This window comes from Strix aluco, chromosome 3 (assembly GCF_031877795.1).
Source record: "Strix aluco isolate bStrAlu1 chromosome 3, bStrAlu1.hap1, whole genome shotgun sequence".
Taxonomy (NCBI): domain Eukaryota; kingdom Metazoa; phylum Chordata; class Aves; order Strigiformes; family Strigidae; genus Strix; species Strix aluco.
Genome location: NC_133933.1, coordinates 7,318,719 through 7,343,152, shown reverse-complemented (window position 1 = coordinate 7,343,152; position 24,434 = coordinate 7,318,719). Strand labels below are relative to the sequence as shown.

The window sequence follows — 24,434 nt, the reverse complement described above, 5'->3', positions numbered from 1 at the left end:
TGTTGCCTCTCCTTCCTGGGTTGTCAGTCTTCCTTGGCTTATAAGGGCTTAGCTGTTTTAGGTGGAAAAATACATTTATTTTGAAAGGTGATGGGTGTACATGTTCAGTCTTGGTCGCTGTTATATTCCAGGCCTAGAAGCCGGTAGGATTTGGTTTCAGCTTGAAAAATAAACTTCTTAAATACTAAAACTTATTTCAAAGCTATAATTAATTTCTTATTTATTGCATAGACTGTCTGATCAGTACTACATTGCATGATACTTTATTGAAGGTTGAAGTGTCCCATTTGTAGTCCTGATGAATGATGTTTCGTTCTACAGGTGGCTGTACAATGCGGCCCAAAGGAATTTTGAAGAATTGGAATTATATGCTGCAAACATTTTCTACAATTATTTACTGCTGTCAGTGCTTCCCTTACATTGGATGATGTTTTAACTGCTTAAACTTACAGAGTTTTCAGATGTCTGGGGTTTTTATTCAAGGTTCAACTTATTTAAAGGATTGCCAAAGAGTTTTTAGTTTTCTATTCCTTAACTGTGCTGAATTCTGAGGAGCTTTAAATTCTCCATACCTTTATGCAAGGTGGTATGTAACTTGCTTTTAGACAGCATTGTTTTGTTATGCTCTTGATTGATCTTTCTTATCTGGTATAATTCAGCTGTTTGTCTGGTTTCTTTCAAATAACACCTTCACAGATTTCCTGAACAGCAAGCTTGGAACGCTCAATAGAAATACAACAGTTGGCATTGAAAACGTAAAAAAAAAAAACCCAAAAAAAACAAAAAAAACCCCACATTAAAAAAAACGCTTTTTTTGGCTGATATTACAGAGAATAAGTTACATTAAACTTGGTTGAGAAACAGAAGGAAGAGCAGTATTTCCTCCATATCCCAATAAACAGACTTTTGTCCTTTACAGGAGCAAACCTTGGCTCTGAGGAAGGAAGGGATAGGTGTTGTGTTAGATTCTGAACTGCCTCATCTCATTGGCATTGACGATGATCTGCTCAGTACTGGTATCATCTTGTACCACTTGAAGGTAAATACACATCTGTGCTTCTATAGCCTTGATATGCCTTGTGATTTTTTTTTTTTTTTTTTTTCAGTAGACAAATTGTAGTATTAATTTGCTGTCTAAATATAGTGCTTATTACATTCCTTCACCATAGTAAGAAAAGCTCATTACATTTCTCCACTAGCACAAGAAAAGCTCTTAAGAGGTTGCAATTGATTCTATTAAAATATCTGTTAATTTTCTGTTTAGGTTTATCCTGAGGGTCAACTGGTTAACCAGAGATAGATGTTAAATATTCCTACCCATGTATATTTTTTCATTCATCTCATTGTAAAGCTTGACTTGAAATCCAAGTCTAGATTAATTGCCTCAAAACTACAGAGATGATTCTGCACAGGACAGCTGAAACTTGAATTTGCTAATAATATTGTATAATAATGACCGTGACAGCATTCTAAAAATGCTACCTGATACTTTTTTTTACATATGCTTAAACATGTATTTTATTTGGCTTTCTCTGAGAAAGTGGAAGGATAACATATCTTTGTAGGGGAGGAAGGGAGATTTCAACTGAAAATAATGTGTTTCTCTCTTAATTAGGAGGGCCAAACATATGTTGGCAGGGAAGATGCTGTGACAGAACAGGATATTGGTATGGAATTTGGCATTTTTTTACATTCTTTCTTCAGTTGTTTTTCCTTCTAACATCGTAATATGTGAACTAAGCTTCATAATTTTTTTTCCCTTTTTCAGTTACTTGTCTGTATGTTATTGCATATATGAGAGCTGAATTATGTGGGATTTGCTTCAAGAATAGCTTGTGGGCTTAAAATTTATTCATATTCACATACTTGTTACTAGTTTGCTTCTTGTTTCTTTTGAAATAGTATCATGTAAAAAAAAAACCAACATCCTTTTTCATACAGCACCTGTCACAATTACTGCACTGTCATTCTCTTAACCTTTGTATAATGACAATGTTGTTATATTGTTATACATAAAGTAGTCTTTGGACTTTAGATTTGAGTTGAAGAAAATTCTGGAAGTTGGTAAAAAATAAGTGAGCTTCTTATACTGATTTTCTTATTCACTTCTTATGAAAGCAACTAACTACCAGAGCTGGACTACTGTGTCACATATGTTGCCTGAATGCAGTTTCATTAAATAAACTGCACCCTTTAATTCTCAGGTGAGAGACTGAGAGTCAAATAACTTTAGTTTGGTATAATTTTGTGAGTCAAAAGATGCCTGGATTAAAATTTCTATATGAATTTCATGAAACTAGCAAACTTGCATTGCTTTGTGGTATTAAACAATACTAGTAGAGAGGATAATACATTAATTGAAGAAGAGACAGAAAGTAGCATAACTGATTGATAAAAGACCTGAATGTAATAGAACATAAGAACCTTGTTCCAGCCATCCTTGTTAGGATATAATCTGTGATTGTAGACTGTCTTCAGATTTAAGCATGGTTACTTGAAGGTCAAGAAGCTTTCATTATTTACCAGTAACTGGTCAAAAAACCCTTGTCTCTACTAATACGTAAATTTTACTTTCCTGTTTGCTATCAGAAGGAAAGAAACATTTACTAATCTGGTGCTAAGGGGAAGGAACGTTACACCAAAGAAACCCAAGCAACCCAACACACTTCTCTTTTCACAACAATGAATCAATAAACAGCGTCAACATTTAAGACGTGTGATGAAGGAGGGAAAAAACCCACATTGTTGAGAACAAAGAGAAAAGATACTCTCAAATATGTAGTGCGATATGTCCTTAATAAATTGATATCAGTATACTAATCTTACTAGTTAAGAGACTAATTATGTTATTTTATTTCTTTGTATTTAGTTCTTCATGGCCTTGATTTGGAAAGTGAACATTGCATCTTTGAAAATCTCAATGGTACTGTGAATCTAATACCACTGAACGGAGCACAGTGTTCTGTGAATGGCATTCAGATTACAGAGGCCACACACCTTAATCAAGGTATTATCCTGCACAGCGCAATTTTTGATACAGCATTTTTGTTTCTTTCCGGCAACAGCGCTGAAAAAAATCTGTGTGTATATAAAGGGGTTATTGTTTAATTATTTTAATTCCATGTCTTCTCAACTACAGCCCAAAACCATCAGGAGAGCCACAGAGTTTTTGTTCTGTCAAAGAATTGCCATGTGGTGAAAAGAGAATTCTTTACTAATTTAAGCCACTTCATAATCTCAAGTATGATTTACCCTTTGATTTCGTTCAATGTTTATACATAAAGTAAACTCCATGCTAGATTGCTTCGGTGATTGCAATATTGAGAAAAGGAATATTGGTCTCTATAGGACTAAAACAATGTCAGAAACACCCCTGTCCCCCTCCCTGAGCCTCAGGCCGGTCCTACAAAATCCTCTTGTATTCAAGATTCAGCTGGAGTATTTGTTCACTGCAGCTGTAGGGAAATGACAAAAAGGGGGAGGCTAAGCCGTATGGAGGAAGTTTAGAGAATTATAATTATAATATAAAAGCTTTAAAATCTGAAAATGAAAAAGCAGCCGGGACAGCTGGCAACAAAAGTGTATTGTGTAGGCCTGGAAAGGACTGGCTAAGCAGTAAACTGGTGAGTGCTGCAGCAAGGTTCAGAATGTTTTATCTTCCAGGAGCACCCAGAATATCTTCCCATTTAGCAGTGAGCTGAAGACCTGTTTAGCAGTGGGGCTGTGATGCAGCTCAGCTGCTGAAAAACAATCTCTCACTTTACATTCCCTGAAAGAAGTTTTCAGAGTAAACTTATTCTAACAAAGGAAGAATGCAGTGTTGAACAAGGAAAGTCTTGCATCTTTTTCTGGACTGAAACAAGTGCTTCAAAAGTCTGCTTTCAGAAAGTAAGGAGTTTTGAGGTAGAGAGGGGACATTGCTTTTGTAAAGTGTCTATTTCTTCATGCAAAACAAGAGGAGTATGTGCTTGGTTTTGTTACAGATACTGGAGAAAAAAAAAGAAAGCCCAGCCCCCTTTGTCTTCTATTTGGGTAAATCCCACTGATAAATTGTTAGCAACAGAAACATTGACATTAATGGCAGATAACACTCTAAACAATAAGAATTGAGTTGCAGTGACACATCTTTGTTTTATCCTACTGCATTTCAAAGGCAGTAAAGTTTTGATGTGCCTCAGAAGAAAGTAGGAGTTTGGATGCTATTTCCCTCTTCCAGGCGTACACAACAACTTGATTTTTGTACTGTGAATAGTGGAAACATGACTTTTTTTCCTCCCATATTTCTGTCTGTCTAAAGAAATTTGTAACTCAAGGAGGAAGGGTTCCTTTGAGTTCCTAAATTGTGAAAAACAGCTGCATAAGCTCACCTATAGCTTGTCTGACTAGACTGAGTCTGAGAGAAAGATGTCAGCTGTGACATCACGTGGGCAAAGCTGATGAAATAACTAGTTTAACGACTCATGTACAATCCGTGTATCCTAGCTGTGTTAGCATTTAGTCTCACAGCATGAAGTGCCAGCCTCCTTAAATATCCACTTTAGGTAATGCTGATTAACTGCTGATATATTTAAATGCTTCCGTTCATCATTAATAACTGTTCATTTGAAAATGTGTTAAATTTTTAGACTGTCATGGAGTTTAAAAAAAACAAAAAGGCGTACTAATTAATTACCATTTCCTTCTTCAGATTACTTCCAGCATTTGTGAATTCTGGCTAATGTGGCCTTTTTGTGTAAACACAGCTTACTACAATATTTTTTATTCTTAAGAACATATGGTAGGATATCTAGAGGTAACTGAATTAATACTCATAATTAGAATTTGCCCTTTACCTTAAACTTATGCTCAACTAGAAACCAACTTTTCTGGTTTTAGGCCAAATTGTCAACCCTTCTGTACTTAATGTAACCTCCCACTGCTTGTTTTTTATAGCTCGTTAATTAAAAAAAACCTTTTAAAAATAAAAAAGTGACTTTTAGAAGTTGGCAAGATCTTAATTATAGATACATTTTTCTGCATAGTTCCAAAATACTGCTTTGTGTAGGTCAGAGATACTTGATGACACTCAGCAGACATTCTTAATTTTTTTTTTCCCTATGCTCTGTAGTCATTTATGTATTGGAGTCAACCAGTTAAATTATGAGGTCAGAGCTCCACAAATGATAAAGATTTCTTTTGCTTAGTTTTTGTTGGTTTTAGTACTATCACTGTATTTGACAAACCTTTTTCCTTTGCTATTTAACATTAAAGGAGAATAACAATTGTTGCTTACAGTTAATAAATGAAAAGCAAACCCGATAGCCAATCCAATTATGTTTCCATGACGACATTTACACTGCATTTTGCACACTTGCATTCTGATAGGGAGCTGCATTGTACTACAATGGACAAGTCTAACCTGGTGCTTAGGAAACATTTGACTGTATGGTTTTGTCCAGACTTCTTTTCCTAAAGAGGCTTTGCTGTTGATGCTTATCTAAGTTCTGTCAAGTGGGAATTAAGATTGTAGAGATTTTCCTTAATAATAGAATAATGCAAAAATTAAAAAATGCATAGAGGTTCTATAGTGCAAGAAGTGGCATCATGAAGTAATTATGCCTGTGACATGCTTGGATAAAAAAGAGGGACGTAATGAGAGAAGCGAGGGCGTTGTAGTTCCCCTTCTAATCTGTACATTGGCCGTATTGGTGTACTAAATACTTCCATGACTGTGCAGCATGTGACATGCACGTATCCCTTCTCCTTCCTCCCATCCAGATTTATGACACATCTCCTTCTGTGCTCATGACTGTAGCATTCAGAGAAGCACTAAGAGAGAAATCTAGGATTTGTTCATATGATCAGTCACCTGGGTTTGACTGTCACATGCTTGTTGTTAAGCCCCTCCTGTTGGCTTTTAAATTTGTGAAGTTGGAAACACATATCTATATGTATATACATTCTCAAATTTTAAGCCATTTATTTAAGTTGCTTCCACCTAGTAATGTGGTAAAAATGGTTACCATTAATTGTTTTTATCTTAATTTGAAAGTAACTGAAGGAATTTCATAGAAGTCCTCACTGTCACAAAATCCCCCTTCAGTCAGTCAGCAAGAGTGGAACAGGTAAATGTTTGGGACAATGGTAAGCATATGAAACAGTTTTAGCCCTTTCACTGCAGCAGTCATGACCATCATGGACCACTTTTAATGTGCTTACATAAAACGTATGCCCAGTGCACTTCCCGAAGGAAAGGTCAGCCTGCAGCATCACATAAATTACAGAGGTGGTATCAAAGTGACTTTGCAGTACAAACCTACATACAGATTTATGAAAGGTAACTCTTTTAAGATTAGACTGAGGTAAAGAGTTCCTGTGGTCCAAAATTGAGGCATTGAATAGATGGTGAGAAGCAATGTTGTGAATGTAGTGGTTTTTGCCATTTATTTGCCAAGACTGGATGGCCTTATTTGGGTTGATATTCCTAAATAAGCTAATTTTAAGAGGAGCATTCCTTATTAAGGACAGCATTTCATTCTCAGATGATAAGAATTTGTTTGTAGAAAACAGTCTAGGTGCAGATTTTTTGTAATGTGAGTGTAACGGCGTCTTTTTTCTTTTTAAAAATGCCTCACGCTGACCAACAGATAAACAATTGATTCTGTGGTGGTGAACTTGGAAGACTTCCATGTTGTGACAGCAGTGACCCATCACTGACAGTATACTTTGTAGTAGGAAAGTTTTCATTTTGGTGCCATTATCTTTAAAATATAAGAATTGCCCGGAATTATATTATTTGTGACCTGTACCTTAACTGATTAAATACAGTAATGGATGTGCATTGAGCAATATGAATTATTCATGGTTCTTCCCTCTTGGGTATAAAAGTCTAATAATCCTGTTTTGAGTGATGATAAACTTATGTGTTTTTCTAGATAAAGAAGAAAAAGGTGAGAGTATAGGTTATGACATCTGGAGCTTTCAGTGCAGGTGGATTCAAACATGACTGGAATCAAGTAGTGGATGGATAACAGTTTGTTCTTAGTCACATTTATGGATGTTCCCATTGCATTTCATACCTTCTGGTAGCCTCTAAAGTACTAGTGTTGAAGAGCGTATAGTCAAATTGGGGCATCTGCTTCCACTGCTTCCTCTACCTATATTTAATCTTTAACTGAACTGTATGAACAGGATTGACTTTTGTGTGTGTGTGAACATGTGTGGGGCTTTTTTTTTTAAAGTAGGAAGAGAAAGGAAAAAACTATATACATCGGTTAACATAGCATCGTTATACACTTGAATTGTCAAAATGCATTTTCATTTTGTTCTTGCTTAATGGAAGTCATTGCTTACATACTGTGTGTCTGAAAAAATTCCATGGCATTTTCAGGTGCAAAATGTTGTCAGTGAATGGTGTGTGTTTTTCTCATCAGGTGCTGTTATATTACTTGGAAGAACCAATATGTTTCGCTTTAACCACCCCAAAGAAGCTGCTAAGCTAAGGGAGAAAAGAAAGGTGAGATTAAATAAGTGTTTGGGAAATTTAAACCTTTTCATGGCTTTTGTAATTACATATATCTTGATATATTTTCTTTCATGTATCTTGATTGTTGTAGAATAGTTCTTTTTTTATTTGCTTCACATACCTTAGTTAATATTTCATCAAGTGAAACAAAGTAAGAGTTTGTGAGCACATCAGTGTTTGTCTAATACTTTTTTTTTTAATGGTCTGTTGTTAGAGTGGACTGCTGTCTTCCTTCAGCTTGTCTATGACAGATCTTTCAAAATCTTGTGAAAACCTGTCAGCAGTTATGCTTTATAATCCAGGGTGAGTATATTCTAAAATGCGGTTGTTAAAATTCCAACCGTTCTTTAATTTAGCTGGTTTGAATGTTCCAAATGTCAGTAACAGAAAATATTTATTTCTCAGGTTATGCTTGTTAAATAATGGGCTTCTGAATGAAGCCAGAACTTTTCAGAAATGTTATCTGAACTAGTGCATGCTAGAAAATGGGGTGAAGGGGACACTGAGGAGCTTTCATCCTGCTTAAAACTTTCTTTTTCCTGGGATTTCTCTACTCAAATGCAAGAAGTGTAACTGTATCACTGAACAGCCACATGGATAGATCTAACACAAGAGAAAGTTGTAGTACCTGAAATCTGGGAGACAACATTTGCATTATAAACAAGGCAGTTCAACACAATAATGACATGGCAAGTTTTATGCTTATACTTTCTTCAGAATTACAAGTTAACTATTTTTCCTGAGAAAAATGCATTGTAAACTGAAAATTAAGATTTCTTGAGTTCATATAATACCAATACAAGCATAAAAAGGCTGGGAAATGAATGTCGTTTGTTCTCACTATATACCTCTTAGTAGGTGACCAAGCTAGGATGTGGAAAACAGTTTTATTATACAGTTACAATGACATAGACTGCTTATTGTAGAGAAGCTGTTTTTAATGTTTTTATCAGTGTTCTTAAAGTGACTTTCAGAGAATTGATGGTGTTTTGTTCTAATTTTTTTTCAATAGCTAGTGCCTGTGTTTTGAGTGTGAGATGAGGCACTTTAACCACCTACGTGCTTTTGAAAAATTGACCATAAATTGAATTATAGGCTTGGATAGTGCAGCTTTATTCCTGAGTTTTACTGTGGGGTTGCTCTTCATCCTTTAGAATTTAGGAATATTGGACAGGTAATAATAACTTCAAGTTAAACAATGTCTTAAATACAGCGAGTATGTGTAATAACACTGCTTCACATGTGACTGTTACTCTTGCTGCTGAGCTACCTACAGAGATCTCAAGATAGTGAGCTAGTTGCTGATAAATTACATCTTTTTTTCAGACAGAGATGAAAGAGAAGATCAAAAAAGTACATGTATATTTTTCTATTTCTTTAGCTTTTCAAATAGTTTGATCTAAAAACTTCTAGTGACAGTTGCTAGTATTATATTTTCTGTGGGCTGGGGAAAGTTTCTGGCTGTTGTTTGTTGCCTCTGGTTATTGATCAGCAACCATGGGCTTTTCCCAGACTAATAACGTTACTCTGCTACAATAGGGTTATGAATAATTGCATTATACTGCACAGTGCTGACCTTGACTTTACAGTCAGCATAGAGTAGAACAGATTGTTTCATCATTGCCTCACTTTCAGTCTTTCAGATTTGCAGCAAAATATAATGGCATGGGCAAGTCCCAGCTGAAGGTGGGATTAAGAATGATTTCCCTGCCCAAGTAGTTCATACTGTTCAGATAATGCCAAATCATGTCTTAGAGAGAGGATTTTTTTTTTTTTTTTTTTTTTAAATAACAGTTACAGGGGAAAAGAGAAAATCTGGAGAGTTACTTGATTGTCTCTGATGGGAGTAGATTGCAGAAAATTCTTATTTTTCCCTGATGTGTTTTGTGGAATATTGCTTCTTTTTTCCTTATCAATTCTTCAAACATCTTGCCTTGCTTTCCTGGAAATTGAACAGTATGAATAATATAATTAATTTATCAATGTATGCAGTAATTTTTAGAAACGCTGCCACTTTTCCCATCTAACACTTCTTGTAACTTTTATTTTCCTTTCTTGGGTGTGACTGAGAGCACTGTTGCTGTTGAAATTGAGGATAAGATTAGGTGAAATACTCTTCATATTCCTGAACACTTCCATGACTGTGTTTTATTAGACTGTAAACTATGAGCAGAGGGTTAATTATCAATATTCTCCTGCTAGTCTGTATTCAATTAATCTTTGTGAACTGACTTGCAGGAATAGATATTTTATTCTGCTTAATTTGTAAACACAAGAAGGGATTATGCTTAAGACTCACATTACAGGAGTAATGCAGGTCTACATGACTGTCACTTGTTTGTGAGCAATAAACCCTATCTGATGTTGTTCCATAGTCACTGTTATGTACATATGTTTTTCTAAGCAAAGAAGCTCATGAATCATAGAATTGTAGAATAGTTTTGGTTGGAAGGGACCTTTAAAGATAAACTAGTTCAACCCCCTTGCAATGAGCATATCTTCAACTAGATCAGGTTACTTAGTGCCCCGGCCAGCCTGACCTTGAATGATACCAGGGATGGGGCATCTACCACCTCTCTGGGCAACCTGTGCCAGTGTTTCATCACCCTCATTGTAAAATATTTCTTCCTTCTATCTAGTCTAAATCTACCCTCTTTTAAAACCATTATCCCTTGTCTTTTCACTACAGGCCTCCCTGCTAAAAAGTCTGTCCCCATCTTTCTTAAAAGGCCCCTTTAATTACTGAAAGGCTGCAAGAAGGTCTTCTCAAAGCCTTCTCTTCTCCAGGCTGAATAACTCAACTCTTTCAGCCTGTCCTTGTGGGAGAGGTGTTCCATCCCTCTGATCATTTTTGTGGCCCTCTTCTGGATCCACTCCAACAGGTCCATGTCTTTCCCATGCTGAGGGCTCCAGAGCTGGATGCAGTGCGCTCCAGATAGTCTCACCAGTGTGGAGTAGAAGGGGAGAATCCCCTCCCTTGACCTGCTGGCCACACTTCTCTTGATGCAGCCCACGATACACTTGTCTTTCTGGGCTGTGAGCACACATTGTTGGCTCATGTCCAGCTTTCCATCCACCAGTACCCCCAAGTCCTTCTCAGCAGGGCTGGTCTCAATCCCTTCAACCCCCAGCCTGTAATGATACCGGGGGTTGCCCTGACCCATGTGCAGGACCTTGCACTTGGCCTTGTTGAACCTCATGAGGTTCACACGGGCCCACCTCTTGAGCTTGTCCAGGTCCCTCTGTATGGCATCCTGTCCCTCAGGCGTGTCAACCCCACCACTCAGCTTGGTGTTGTCTGCAAGTTTGCTGAGGGTGCACTCAATCCCACCGTCTGCATCATTGATGAAGATTAAAATCTGGTCCCAATGGTTGCATATTCATAATTTAAACTCTTACCCCTATCTTTAGTTGCTGTAACTATGTTTAAAACAATAGATGCCATACTGAATAATACACATTGTCCACACAGTGCAGAGGGGTGGGTGTTGTCCTAATAGATCAGTGATTTAAAAAACCCAAGAAAACATAACCCAAAAAAAAACCTCACAAACCTCAAACATGACTGTTTTTACTGCTTTTATGACTGCTGTAAAGAGAAGTTAGACTTTGAAGTTTGCACTGCATTTTAACTGAGCCCTGGTCTTACAAATCAGTAGAAGAAAGCATAATTGATGCATTTTTATGGACAGCAATTTGGCAACAGCAGCTTTTCAGCTTAGGCTAGGGCATGACAATTATTTATGTTGATGCTAACACTGTTTTCTTTCCATGTCCTCTTTGTGACAGCACTGGTTTGTTTTTTTTTTTTTTCTGATCATGTGGTGAGCTTGTCCCAAAGAGGTAATTCTGCAGAAAATATTACTTTAAGGGGGACAGGTGGCTGGAATACATGCAAGTTAAAGAAAAGAATACATTTTGAATAAAGCAGACCCCAAGTCCTTTGGTATGACCCTTTACTACAATAGATTGTAGTACCAGTTTCTCATAACATAATGGTATACTACCTACCTGCAGTGTAGATCTAGATTCATTAGTTGGCCCCCTGGGTTTTCGTGTGTGACTTCTGTAGCTAACTGCTGTAGCATTCTGCCTGCTGTTAATTTAGCACTTTGAAGACCACCCTTTCTTCCAGTTTCAGTATTGATAACCTAAAGGCTGTTAGCTAAATTTGCAATTTCTGTAGGTTGCAATAAACAGCTTGTAAGATGTAACATCTTCAGCAATCAATGGCAGAAGAGCCTGTGGGGTATTGCCTTCAGTTGTTACGAAAGCAAATAAATGATGGATCTTGCTTACTGTATCTGTAGCTTTGTCATGTGAAAATCAGTGTTATCTTTAATTGTGTTTTCAGATGGGTGGCTTTTGGGGTGTGTGTGTATGTTTTTTTGTTTGGCTATTGATTTCCCATATGTGGAGATAGTTGCATAAAATTTTGGCTTAACATGCAAAATTCTTTGCTCTGCTTGTTCCCAGTCTTTGTCTTAAATCTGGTGTCATGCAACACTGCTTCAGATAATAAGCTTTGAATAAAATAGAATTTTGAACATAGATTTATGCTGAAGATTTCATTTGTAGACCTTTTGTAAGCTACATTATACTGTAACTCTAAAACCAGTCATGAGAAACCTTGGTGTTGTCATGGATTTAGCGTGGGGTTTTTGTTTTGGTTTGGTTTTGTTTGTTAATTTAAATCTCATAAATTGGGCTACTGAATGGCATTGTAACATCTTTGTAGTTCTGCCAGTACTCGGTCTTTCCTAACAGATGTAGTACCGGATAGCACTTTTGTGCTTGTAAGTTAAGCTATTGTAGTACTGTGCTAGTAGAACTGACTTCCTTTCTTTGCAGCTTATCTACACTGCTCTTATCACTAGATATGCCACGTTTTCCAGGAAAATGGTGTCTATTTAATTCAACACTGATCAGATTAAGTTCCTTTGTGGTAGATGTACAAAAGAAGAAAGAGTGGATTCTAGTCTTTAATATCTGTACATTTCTTTCTTTTTAATTTCAAGCTAATATTTTTTTCTATTCACAGTAGTGCTCACATTAATAAAGGGAATAGAGGTTATATGAAAAAGATTTTTATTACGGATAAACTAAACCGGAAAACATCAGTCTTGCATCTGTGCTTTGTAAAACTAGCAGTGATTTTTTTGGTGATGCTGAGATTTTTTTTTTTTTTTTAATAACTTCTTAAAGAAACAAGGTTTCTGCAATAATTGACTGCCTGTCCTGACTCCCCAGATTCTCTCCTGTCCTGAAATAATTTTAAGTCCATAACCAGTTTGCTTCAAATATTGCAGAGGTAATGGACTCAAAAGTGGTGAATTCCTAAATATATTGAGAAAATAGGAAGCCAGCTAAGTAAGACAGGCATCATTATTACCCCTGCAGGAATAAAGGCTGCAGCATGAGCACCTTTGATAGAGAATAGAGATGTTGTGAATAGCCCCATGGTAGGAGAGCCTTTAGAGGAGCTCAGACCTTCTTAGGCACCACTGAATCTATGTAGCAGCAAAACACCAGGCTGCGTTAGCTTTTCTCTTCATAGGAGTATTTATTTGTTTAAAATGCATGAAACGTGCATTTTAAAAACAGCTAGGTGTAGTGTTTGGAAGCTGCTGATTGGGGTGTTGATGATGATCCATATTTGGCTATGGGTAACAGCCATTTTCACTGACAAAAGAACCACTTCTGCACAGTTCATTTCTCTTTCCTGAACAACCTGTTGAGCACCACCAACTTCGTTTCAGTGTAAGATAAATCTGATTGTCATGACACCACTGTTGAAGGTATTAGAGACACTTCTTCAAAGAGAAAATCACGGAGTTTTTACCACTGACCTGTTTTTTATATCAGGCTGATTGTTGGGATGGCTCATTTTTCTTGTATCAGATCTCAATTAAAAGCTAGTTAGCTTTTTTATGCTTATACAAAATATGCTTGCCAAACTATGTATTTTATAGGACAGTCAAAATATTAAAAGATTTTTGGTCTGGGTTTTGCACATTATGTTAGCTGATCTGAAATGTTTTGCTTCCTTATGGCTTAACCAAGCATGGGAATACTTGTAAATATCTTTGCCGGCTGTCTAAGCAAAGATGGTCTACATCTGACAGCACCCGACCGATATCTGCATTTCCACAAACCAGAGCTATATTCCCCAGGGTCTGTATTATTTTGGACTGAAGTAATGTTTAGTATGGTGGCATCTGTCAGCCAAGCCCTAAGTAAGAAGTGATAACTAACAGCTCTGAATTCTAGAGGTAGACCATAGCCAAAGTGAGGGCTTTTGAGGTACAGCTTAAAAGAAGAGGGGAGGGAATAACCCAAAGCACATTGTAACCATTGAATGAAGCTTTTGCATTCTGAAGGTCCCTTAAGATTGCTTTTTGTTCTCTTTCAACACTTTGTGGATTTTGCATTGCTGCTACGGAAATTGTGATTGAATTAAAAATACTAAGTTGTTACCATCTCTCCTTGTGCTGTAATGTTGAGAGAGTGCCCATCCTAGCCATAGTCTTAATGCAAATGTGAAGAGACTCTTGGTGAGACACTTAACGTGAAAGGTCCAAATGTCTGGAGTTGTGTATAAAAAAACCCCAAACACCTACATTTGCTCATCTCTTAGGAATTGTAGAAGGTATTTTTTGAAAATGAATTTCTGAGAAATAGGGAGAAATAGAATTTGTTAAACTACTCTTTCTCCAGTATCGCAGTGGTTGGAAAGATGATTCTTGAGCATCTAGGAATCAAAGTTCATTTAAATTGCTTTATAAATATAGATTATTGGTGTATTTTTTGTATGTTTCCAGGGGCAGTTCCTTTTTGTTGTAGGCATTTGTATGATTTTTAGAGAGAAATATTAAAAATACTTTACTTTTAAAAAACCTGTCTGCATAATTGTAGTAATGACATCTTAAACTGCAGTTCATCAAAGATTTGAAGTTAACTTGTGGTACAGTCTTGCATTTTTTCAGCATTTATGGACTCTCTCACTAAACCTGCAAACTCCTGAAGCTGTAGCAAGCCTGAAATAACTGGGTATTTGTATATTTGGTTGGATATTTCAGTCTGTATATAGGTTCTCTGTGCTTTTTTAATATTTATTTTGAAAAATTTCCTTAGAAAATCATAAATCTTTCAAAGGAAATTAAAATAAGAGAAAGACTTCTTTACAACTGTAATAAGAGCTGGTATTAAAACTGACATAAAATACTCTCCCATCATTTTTCAGAACCTTATCAAACTAAATACATTAAAATCTGAAAAGATTTTGGATAAATGGGTTTGAATTGTGTTCTGTGCTTGAATGTTGCACTTTGCAGGTATTTCAGGTTTTTCAACCCCAGTGATTACATCATAGTAAAGTTTGAGTTTTTTTCTTGTGAGGAAAAGGAAGAAAAACAAGTGTGCCATAACGTGGTTTCATAGCTCTTACCCTTCTCAGAAGTGGCCAAGTTAATAAACCATAGAAAGAGCAGCATCAATTTAACTGTCACTGGCATTTGAAAAATGTGTTCAGAAAGAATAATTATTTAAATTCTACTTTCGAGTTGTAATGTGACAAATGTTCTATGAATCTAACCAATTTAATGACTAATAAAACAAACTGTTGTTGACTTTAAAATATTCTGTACCGCTAATATGTTTTTTCTATCAATTCCTTTCTTAACTGATTGCTCTGTTTCCCCCTGCCTCCCATGGCAGTCTTTTCCCTGTAAAAGGACCGATCTGTCTAAGGTAGAGAAATTCAATTTCTATGTATTGATTGCCATGTCCACATGTAGTTAACTTACAAAAGCTATGCTAATCACTTACCTGTCTTGTTTAACTTTACTTTTTAAACATTTTTTTTTCTCCCAGAAATTAATTTACTTTTCTGTTGTACTCATGTCAGCAGCATGATATCTCATTTGTAACCCTAATAAAGGAAATATTTTCTGTTATTCTAGAAAGTAGTTTTAAAAAGATTTTGGATTGTACCATTGTTATAATCTTCTAAACACACACTGAATTGCATCATAGCTTCCTATTTTTTGTGATATTCAGGAAATAATAACCTTTTTACTGTGTTCTTTTTCTTGTTTTTTTACATCAGGTTAGAATTTGAGAGACAACAACGAGAGGAACTTGAAAAATTAGAAAGCAAAAGGTAACAGTGTTCTCTGTGGTCTTTGTGGGTGTGTGTATATATATATATATACACACACACATGTTGTAGACTCATTTAAGTCACTAATTTGGCGTCATGGTGTTAATCAGCAAGCAGAGGATCCTGGTATAAATAGTTTTGTTTTGTCGTCTATGAAGATTTTGGTTATTTTCTTGAACAGTTCATTCATATTGATTAGTAGACAAGCTGAATTTATAGCTGTGATCTTTAGCAAAGAAAATACCAAACACAAAGTTATGAGGAGGATAGATTATGCAAATATAATATATTCTTCTCACTCTTAATTTTCATGGTGTTATTTTAAGATGGCAAATTGCATTCTTTGTTCAGATCTTTTTTATGGCTTAGTTGCCTTTGGATTGAATCTTGATTGGAAAAACTCATGCTATAAACTCCTCCTCTTAAATAAAACTGTAGTGCTGGTACGGGCAAACCAATCATAATTATCAGAACATTATTTTGAAATCAGTTTGAAGTACAAAAGGAGAGTATTGTTGTCAGCTGACAAACTGAGCTGGCTGTTCTGGCTCATCATACCCGCTAAGATTTTAGAAGTAATAGCTCTCACCTTGTTGCATATCACAGCATTGATTAGATGCATAAGCTGAAAGACACTCTCTGCCATCTGAGCTTTGGACTGCTTGCTCCGTTTTGAAAGAGCTGTTTACATAGTTGGACTAAGTTAAGTAAACTCAGAAAAAACCTGAAACTCTGAAGCATTAGAAGATGTTATTCAGAAAGTGATGTAATAGAGCCACTGATATTTATCCTTTTGTTATGTTGATAGGATTTAAATTCAGTTTGTGCTGAAGTTGCTTTGCTTGTGCTTTAATTTATTTCACTTTAACTTCTCACAAAATAACCAACTGACGTGCAGGTTGTCTCCACGTGTATTCAGGTGACTGTATTATGGGCATAATAATGACCTTCAAGTCTCAGTCTGTCCTCATTTGGAATGCACTAAAACCTTTAAAAGAGAGATTGCACACGACAGTAATTTGTTTTAAAGTAATTTCTCTCTCTGTCTGTTCCTAATTTTATAATCCTGTTTATCAATAATTTAGTTGGGTTAACCTGAGGAGAAGACATTGTTTTAATTCATCTGTTGGCTTAAATTTGGTGAGGCAAATTTCTAATCAAGTCCTTTTATGCAAGTTTGTGTATATGAAAATGTGTGTATATATAAAAATATATGTATTTGTTCTTCACTGTGTACATGGATGTGTTCTATCAATACTTTTATTGGATTTGACAGAACTAATACAGTCTAATTTTCTGCTAACATAAGTGCTATATAACATGTCTTCCTATAACTTCGTATATCCACAACTTTTAATGTTGAAATAGACTATATGAATCTCTAGCATTTGTCGTGCATTGAGTCACTTCCAAGCAATGTAAGATCTTAACTTGTGACAAAACAAAACTATTAAAAAAAAAATTATATATACTGCAAAATCCTTGTCCAACCTTTTTAACTTATAAGGAATATGTTGTCTTTTGGTAAAAAAAGTTTGAAATATTACATGTAAATATTTCACTGTAGGAAACAAATAGAAGAGATGGAAGAAAAACAAAGATCTGACAAAGCAGAACTTGTAAGAATGCAGCAAGAAGTAGAGTCACAGCGCAAAGAAACAGAAATAGTACAACTGCAAATCCGGAAACAGGAAGAGAGTCTGAAACGGAGAAGTGTTCACATTGAGAGCAGGTTAAAGGATTTGCTGGCTGAAAAAGAAAAATTTGAAGAAGAGAGATTACGGGAACAACAGGAGATAGAGCTTCAAAAGGAAAAGCAACAGGAAGAAATTTTTGCCCGGGTCAAAGAGGAGTTGCAGCGACTACAAGAACTTAATCATAATGAAAAAGCAGAGAAAATGCAGATTTTCCGTGAACTAGAAAGACTTAAAAAGGAAAAAGATGAACAGTATATTAAGCTGGAATCAGAAAAAAAGAGACTTGAAGAACAAGAAAGGGAGCAGGTGATGCTGGTTGCTCATCTAGAAGAACAGCTTCGAGAGAAGCAGGTCATGATAGAGCTCCTGAAGAGAGGGGATGTACAAAGAGTTGAAGAAGAGAAAAGAGATCTTGAAGATATTAGAGAATCTCTTTTGAAAGTCAAGGAAGCCCGATCTGAAGGTGATGAAAACTCTGAAGAGTTAGAAAAAGCACAGCATGATTTTGTAGAGTTTAAAAGGAAACAACTGGAACAGTTGACTATTTTGGAAAAAGATTTAGTTCAACAAATGAATCACCTAGAAAAGGAAATAGCAGATGAAAATATAGCTCTGGAACACTTAAAATTTGCACATGAAGAACATTTAAATCTCAAGAGGGATGATGAAAACTTTGTGGATGCCGTACTCAAGGCTGAAGAAGTTGACAGGATAAAGCCTGCAGAGTACAGGCTCCAATCTAAAGTACGCCAGCTTGGATACCTGAAGAATAATCATTTGCCAGCTCTGCTGGAAGAGAAACAAAGAGCTTCTGAAGTCCTTGATAGGGGCTTGCTAGGGTTAGATAATACTCTCTATCAAATAGAGAAAGAAATAGAAGAAAAAGAAGAGCAGCTTGCCCAGTACAGAGCTAGCACAAATCAGCTGCAGCAGCTTCAAGAAACCTTTGAATTCACAGCCAATGTAGCTCGTCAGGAAGAAAAGGTTCGGAAGAAGGAAAAAGAAATCCTTGAATCAAGGGAAAAACAGCAGAGAGAGGCGCTGGAGCAAGCTGTTGCTAAGTTAGAAAGGAGGCACTCTGCTTTGCAACGTCGTTCGACGATAGACTTTGAAATTGAAGAGCAGAAGCAGAAGCTTGCCATCTTGAACAACAGCTGCAGTGAACAGGCAGGTCTGCAGGCTAGTCTAGAAGCGGAGCAAAAAGCCCTTGAACAAGACCGAGAACGGTAAGTGTAATAGTAGCTTCAATTTATAGAACCTATCCACAAAAAAATTAATCATTTTATACCTTGGATTTTGAGAAAGATTTGTTCTGTGTCCCAAAGTTTGTTGAATTTCAAGTAGTTTACCCAGAATTGAGACTCTATTGCTTTTTAAAGGATTCTTGCTCACTCATTAATTTCTGTTGTGTTTGGCTACTTACCTCATCCTCAGCAGTATAGTATTTGCATTAACCATCACAGTACTTAAATAAATTATTTTACCTATTTAGAAATCTCAGCCAACCTTATGTTCTACCCTTAGAAAACCATGTACCATCTAACAAATTTTTTCTCTTACAAAATTTTATACATCAATAGTTTTTCTTTATTAGTAGCAAGCTAAATGGTTGTTCAAGATTTGGAGACTGATAGTTATAGGAGGCTGCCAACTGTGTGTCTCAACTGATGATGTACTGAACGCTTCTGGTATTCAAAGTAAACAGGTGTAATGTTTAATTTTTTGTTATTAGTGTCAGGGCTAAATAAAATAGAGTAGCCATATAGCCATGTAAAATTTGGTGGTGATTTTTAAGCTTATTTGAAAATATACAGAGGCTTTAATACAGCCCTATGTGATGACAACCCCTTTTGGGTACAGAAGCAATGTCATCACTTCTACACATGGTATCTAGTAGCATATCATTCAGCCTAAGTAGGGGAGAAAAGGTATTCAGATAAGGAAGGTCTTCCTATGTGGAAGAGGAAGAAATCTTCTGGTTTGTTTTTTGTCTGAGCAAAAATGCACTGGGATTAATGCATTTAACCCATGCAGAATGGAAGAAAGGCAGAATTGCCACTTTTAAATGTATTGTCTGATTCACTGATACTAGAGCTTTATAAATCTGTCATTATTGGTGAAACAACGATGTGGTTTTTCTTGAGGTAGCATTTGTCATTTGTTTTTTAATATTCCACTGATTATCTGACTCTTCTTTCATAAATTCTTCAAACAGGTGCTTGATTAGAAAAACAACCAAAAAAAACCCCTTGCCTATAGCCAAATTCAAGAGCTCTTCTGTATCCTCTTCCTTTTAAATCATTATAAGAAGAGAGTAGTTCCTTTCTGTATCCTGTGTAAAGGTCACTTTTTCAACATTTAGAGCCACATTGTGTGGATTTTAGACAATCAGTTTTAATACTGATTTTATCATTTTGTTAAGGATATTGCTATTATTTTTCATAATTGTCTTGAACACAAAAATCTTGTTTTCTACACTAAGCATCTTGCTTGAGTAAAGTCAGCTATAAACAACTGGAGGTTCCACAAAAATAGACAACTTAGCCCTCAAGAGATTGCTGGGTTGTGTGATAAATGAAAAAATATGTTGTCAGCTAGAAGACTGAGGTTTGGAAAAGATACCAAGGAAGTGAAAAGGTCTCTTTTTTTTTTTCTTGTTTACTTTAAAGTTCTCTTGCACAAACTAAATAATAAAACTTTGAAGTCTTTCAGTGAATTGCCCAGGGGCCTGAATAATTCAATTCAGAATGTTTTTATGAATGTTAAAGCAGAATAAAATCTTAAGATACTTGATAATATGTTAAATGTTTCAGGCTATTTATTGCTTTCGTGTTTGAGTTTACAGTTCACAGTACACAGTGTGTTGGGCACTGTAGTAAGCATATGAATTGTATATGTTTCTTACTGTTTATACCATTATGTGATGATGTGCTCTGGTTCAGATAAGTATTAACTCTGAAAACGTTTAAATGCAATGTTCATTTGAAATGGTCTGTGAGTGTAAGTCCATCATAACAGGATAAAATGTTTTTTCCACTTTGAATAATATTTTAGCTCAAATTCTTTTACCTACAGGGATGACCCCCAAAATGATAATTTGAAGTTAACTTATACTGGAATAATGTATACATGTTTTATCTTTACTGCCAGAGGTTTGTGGCAATAGAATGAACATAAAGCAGCTTCAGAGTCATCTTTGAGACAACGGGATGTATTGCTCACAAGTGGCAAGGTGCAGTTTAGTGTACTTACTGGTGGATGCATCACACAGCTGGATAAGTTTATAGCTATAGGAAGTGATGACTTTTGATAGTAGGATGTTTACAAATCAAGAGATAGGCTTTATTCTTTAACGCAATTCTGATTTTTGTGGTTAAATTGATTTTCCATAGATGCAAACGCTCTCCTATATCCATCAGCTATCTCCCATCCACTTTCCCTCAGGACGCAAGATTGTTTTGCTGCTAATCAAAAGAAACTGATGGCTTCTGGCAGTGCTGCAAAAAGTACTCTAAAAATAAAGTAACAATTCAGCCGGCTTTACTCCAGCCTAAGCTTCAGCGTTCGTCATCTCTTTAGTTTTCTGTTTTAACCTCCAGGACAGAATAAAGTAGTTGTAGCATTGTACTTCAATTTAGATACATGCAATTGTAGGATAAGTGCTAGAATCCCAACTCTGCATAATTTCCCCTGCTTTTACAGGAACTTCTTTTATTCTTTAATTTTCAAGTAACCTCTAGAAAAACAATTACCTTTAGAGACAAAAGTTGTAATGGAAATGGGGAAGGTTATTACTGTGTTACTAATCTAATCTCAGCTACATTACAAGTGACAAGTGTATTCTGCAGATGACTTTGTTATATTATAGTTTAATTTGACTAAGTGATAAATATTGCAAGAAGTGCTTCTTATTTCATACTAGGTGCCTTGGGCATTTTCAGTCAAAAATACAGTATCCAATTTTACATATTCTATTCTGTGCATAAATCTGGTTGGTGTCTGAAATTTATTTGTTAAAGTGAGGAGGTTTCCATTTCAAAAGATGATTTATTAGGCATATATAAAATAAATACTAGATGTTTTATTTTCTAAGTAAATTCTTAAAAACATATATTCAGACCAAGGGTATGACTGGAAACTAAGATTTATATGTGTAGTACACAATTTAAAGATTTTTCTTACAGATATGTTTTACCACATCATTGGTTTAGGTTGTCTTTGTTTTTTTGGTCTACTGCTGATTTTGAGTTTTTAATTGCCCCCCCCCCCCCCCCCCCCCCCCCCCCCCCCCCCATTTATTAATTTACTTCACACTGGAAGCTAATAACTGAAGTCATTGATGGAGTTCTGTAATGAGGAAAGTTTATTCAAGTGATCCTAATAGATAGGTTAAATCTTATTAATTTAATATTTAATGTGCTGAGCTAGATACCTTCTGCATTGGAAGTTATTGAAGTTGTTTTATTTAACTTAATACTGCTGTTGTAATGTGCTTTTGAGCTGTCTCTATTTTCCTATTTAAATATGCTTAAAGAACAATTATGATATTTTTGTATCTTCATTAATATTAATACCTACAATCTTACATATGTGTATCCCAGTGTAAGTACAGTATTTCCCATAAGCATTGTGGGAATCAACTCTAAAACAAAGCAAATTACATTTTAAGATGTCTTTATAGCCTGGACCAGGAAATTCAGCAGCTGAAGCAAAAAATATATGAGGGTGATGGTGGTCAGAAAGGAAATCATGGAGCATTAGAAGAGAGACTCTCCCATACCGCTTCCCCTACCAGCCCAACAAAGCCACAGCCACCGGCTGCTCCACTAGTTGATGATAGGTAGGTAACCTGCATTTCTGCAATGTTTTGGTAGGAATGCAAACAATAGCTTTAGAAAAGAAATATTTTGAAAGATCGTTCTGCAAGGGTTGGATTTTAATTAAATACTGTAATTGTACTTAAAGACTAGTCTGGAAATAAAATTAATTTGCTGTATTTACTTGAAATAACCAACAGCTGAATCAGTTGCTCCTGTGCAGTTTGTTTTAGAATAGAGGTTTGGGAAACTGTAGGCTAAAGTGTATTTAAATTGTTTTTGTGTTTAAAGTTACTTGTCTATCTGGTATTGCTTTATATACACTTAAAGCAACACAATAAATGGAATTGTCTTAGGCCTTTTTTAATAGGGCAGCTGCCTGGTATCACTTAAAACCTGTTTAATCTCTGTTCTTTTTACATGCAGTTGTTAGTTTCAACTCTTGTAACACTCCTTCTGTTTGAAGACCAAACCTTTGTTAGCCCAAGTTGCCAATACCACAAAAGTGATAAAAGCAAACCATTAAGTAACTAACGATGCAGCCCCAGCCTTCTATTTCTTCTTCATTGCTCTTGCCCTCACTGCCACTTGTACGTAGAGCTGTACGCGTAGTGGTGGCTTAACGTGCGGTCCATTAAGCTGTCTAATTGTGATAACAAATTGTTAACCTTTGCCTGTTAAATGAACGCTTACTCAGAAGTCCATGTTCCTTAAGGAGTGGTAAGACTGGTCTAACATTAAGCCTGCTAGTTAAGAGTTGTGCAGTAGGGTTCATAAGCGTTTCAAAGAGCCCTTTAGCCCATCTTGATTTTTATCTTAAGAATATACTTTATACTTCTCTTTCCCCCCACTCTTCTATACCTTGAAGGATAAATGCCTTTATTGAACAAGAAGTGCAGAGAAGGCTCCAGAATATTCATCATAAAGCTGAGGATAACAATGTTAGCCTGTCCTGGTCTACAGAAAGTTTAAAGGTGAGTGGATATGGGTAGGAAATCCTGACCTTCAGTGCACCATGTGTAACCACTGATTTCGTTTTGTTGTTCAATAATTTTACTGTTTTCCTATGTTTACTTAATTTTAATTTACCAGAACAGCAAACAGTAAATCAGGAATATCAGTTTTAGATTTTGACTGTCTTTTTTTTTTTCCAGTGGCTGTTTTATGTTGCATTCCATTTTTTTGCAGGCAAGAGATTTACATGGCAATAGGAAAGTTGCAGATAAAATAAAAATCTTCATTTTAAGTCTGTAAAATACACTGATAAAATTCCCTCCAGAGGAATGGTAATTATTTATACTTGCAAACAAATGCTCATTTAAAAACTGGTGATCTAATTAATCCAGAGACTGAGTTGATTGACTCCTAAGCCAGTGGTTTAATAAATATCAATAAGAAAATAATTATTTTTGGCTATTAAAAAGAACGTCTCTTCCTCTGAATACTTTTAAATGAACTTAAACACGAAAGGCACTCTTTTTAATAATCACCTGTACCTTTTTTGTTCTTAGGATAATGAGAGGCTTAATAATGGCACTGTTCAACGCAAGCTGAAGTATGAGGTAGGTCATAATTTGTCAGAATGAAATGGTTGTCTTAAATTATGGCATGCCCTGTAATTAAATTTCTTAATGTTTAGCTGCATAATTAGAATCTTGAATTCACAGCAAGATTAATGACTAATAGAGACAGTAATGCACTTTGCCAGCTGGAATGAAAGTGATTTTTTTTCAGATTGGGCACAGCTTTTTCCTTATTTGAAAGGTGTGGTGTTATTGTGGATCTTGCTTCCGTGTTTTGTCATGAATTTTAATTTGGAACAGTATCCCTTTCCTGATTTTTAGAGGATAAAGCATTTAATGAGGAGATATTGTCTGAATTCAGAATACCACTTCACATTTTTGACTCACAATGAACTACTCGAACAGTGTCTATAATATTAGCAAGTAGCATCAGGCAAATTTGCCTATGCCATGAAGGATTCACATGCGTATTTTTAAACTGAGGCTTAGACCCTTCCTAACGTATTTGGTTGTCTAACTTCTGCTTGAAACATGGTTAATTACTTGTCTTGGTGAGTAAATCCTGGATTTAAACCTTAATAGTAGGAGGGCTGCAACACCCTTAATTTGGACTTTTTTGGACTTTTACACTGTTATTTTTAAACTGTGGACTCATCACACTATCTTGGATAGTATAGGATTACTTCTTTGTGCATGTGTGGAAAAATACTAGAGGGCTTATAAATTCTTGCA

General features: G+C 35.7%; 1 protein-coding gene across 5 annotated transcripts in view; it reads left to right on the top strand.

The window, feature by feature from the left end:
• The window catches only part of KIF16B (kinesin family member 16B), a 142,292-nt gene that overhangs the window by 64,635 nt on the left and 53,223 nt on the right, over nucleotides 1-24,434 (top strand). For 2 of the 5 annotated variants that reach the window (XM_074817246.1, XM_074817251.1), the window contains exons 13-23: nucleotides 920-1,039; nucleotides 1,616-1,667; nucleotides 2,870-3,007; nucleotides 7,413-7,495; nucleotides 7,719-7,807; nucleotides 15,221-15,253; nucleotides 15,612-15,665; nucleotides 17,233-18,588; nucleotides 22,032-22,202; nucleotides 23,048-23,153; nucleotides 23,691-23,741. In XM_074817246.1, coding sequence (XP_074673347.1) covers nucleotides 920-1,039; nucleotides 1,616-1,667; nucleotides 2,870-3,007; nucleotides 7,413-7,495; nucleotides 7,719-7,807; nucleotides 15,221-15,253; nucleotides 15,612-15,665; nucleotides 17,233-18,588; nucleotides 22,032-22,202; nucleotides 23,048-23,153; nucleotides 23,691-23,741 — 2,253 coding nt within the window. The remainder of the gene's footprint in view (nucleotides 1-919; nucleotides 1,040-1,615; nucleotides 1,668-2,869; nucleotides 3,008-7,412; nucleotides 7,496-7,718; nucleotides 7,808-15,220; nucleotides 15,254-15,611; nucleotides 15,666-17,232; nucleotides 18,589-22,031; nucleotides 22,203-23,047; nucleotides 23,154-23,690; nucleotides 23,742-24,434) is intronic. The other 3 variants (XM_074817247.1, XM_074817250.1, XM_074817248.1) reach the window with 3 other exon arrangements.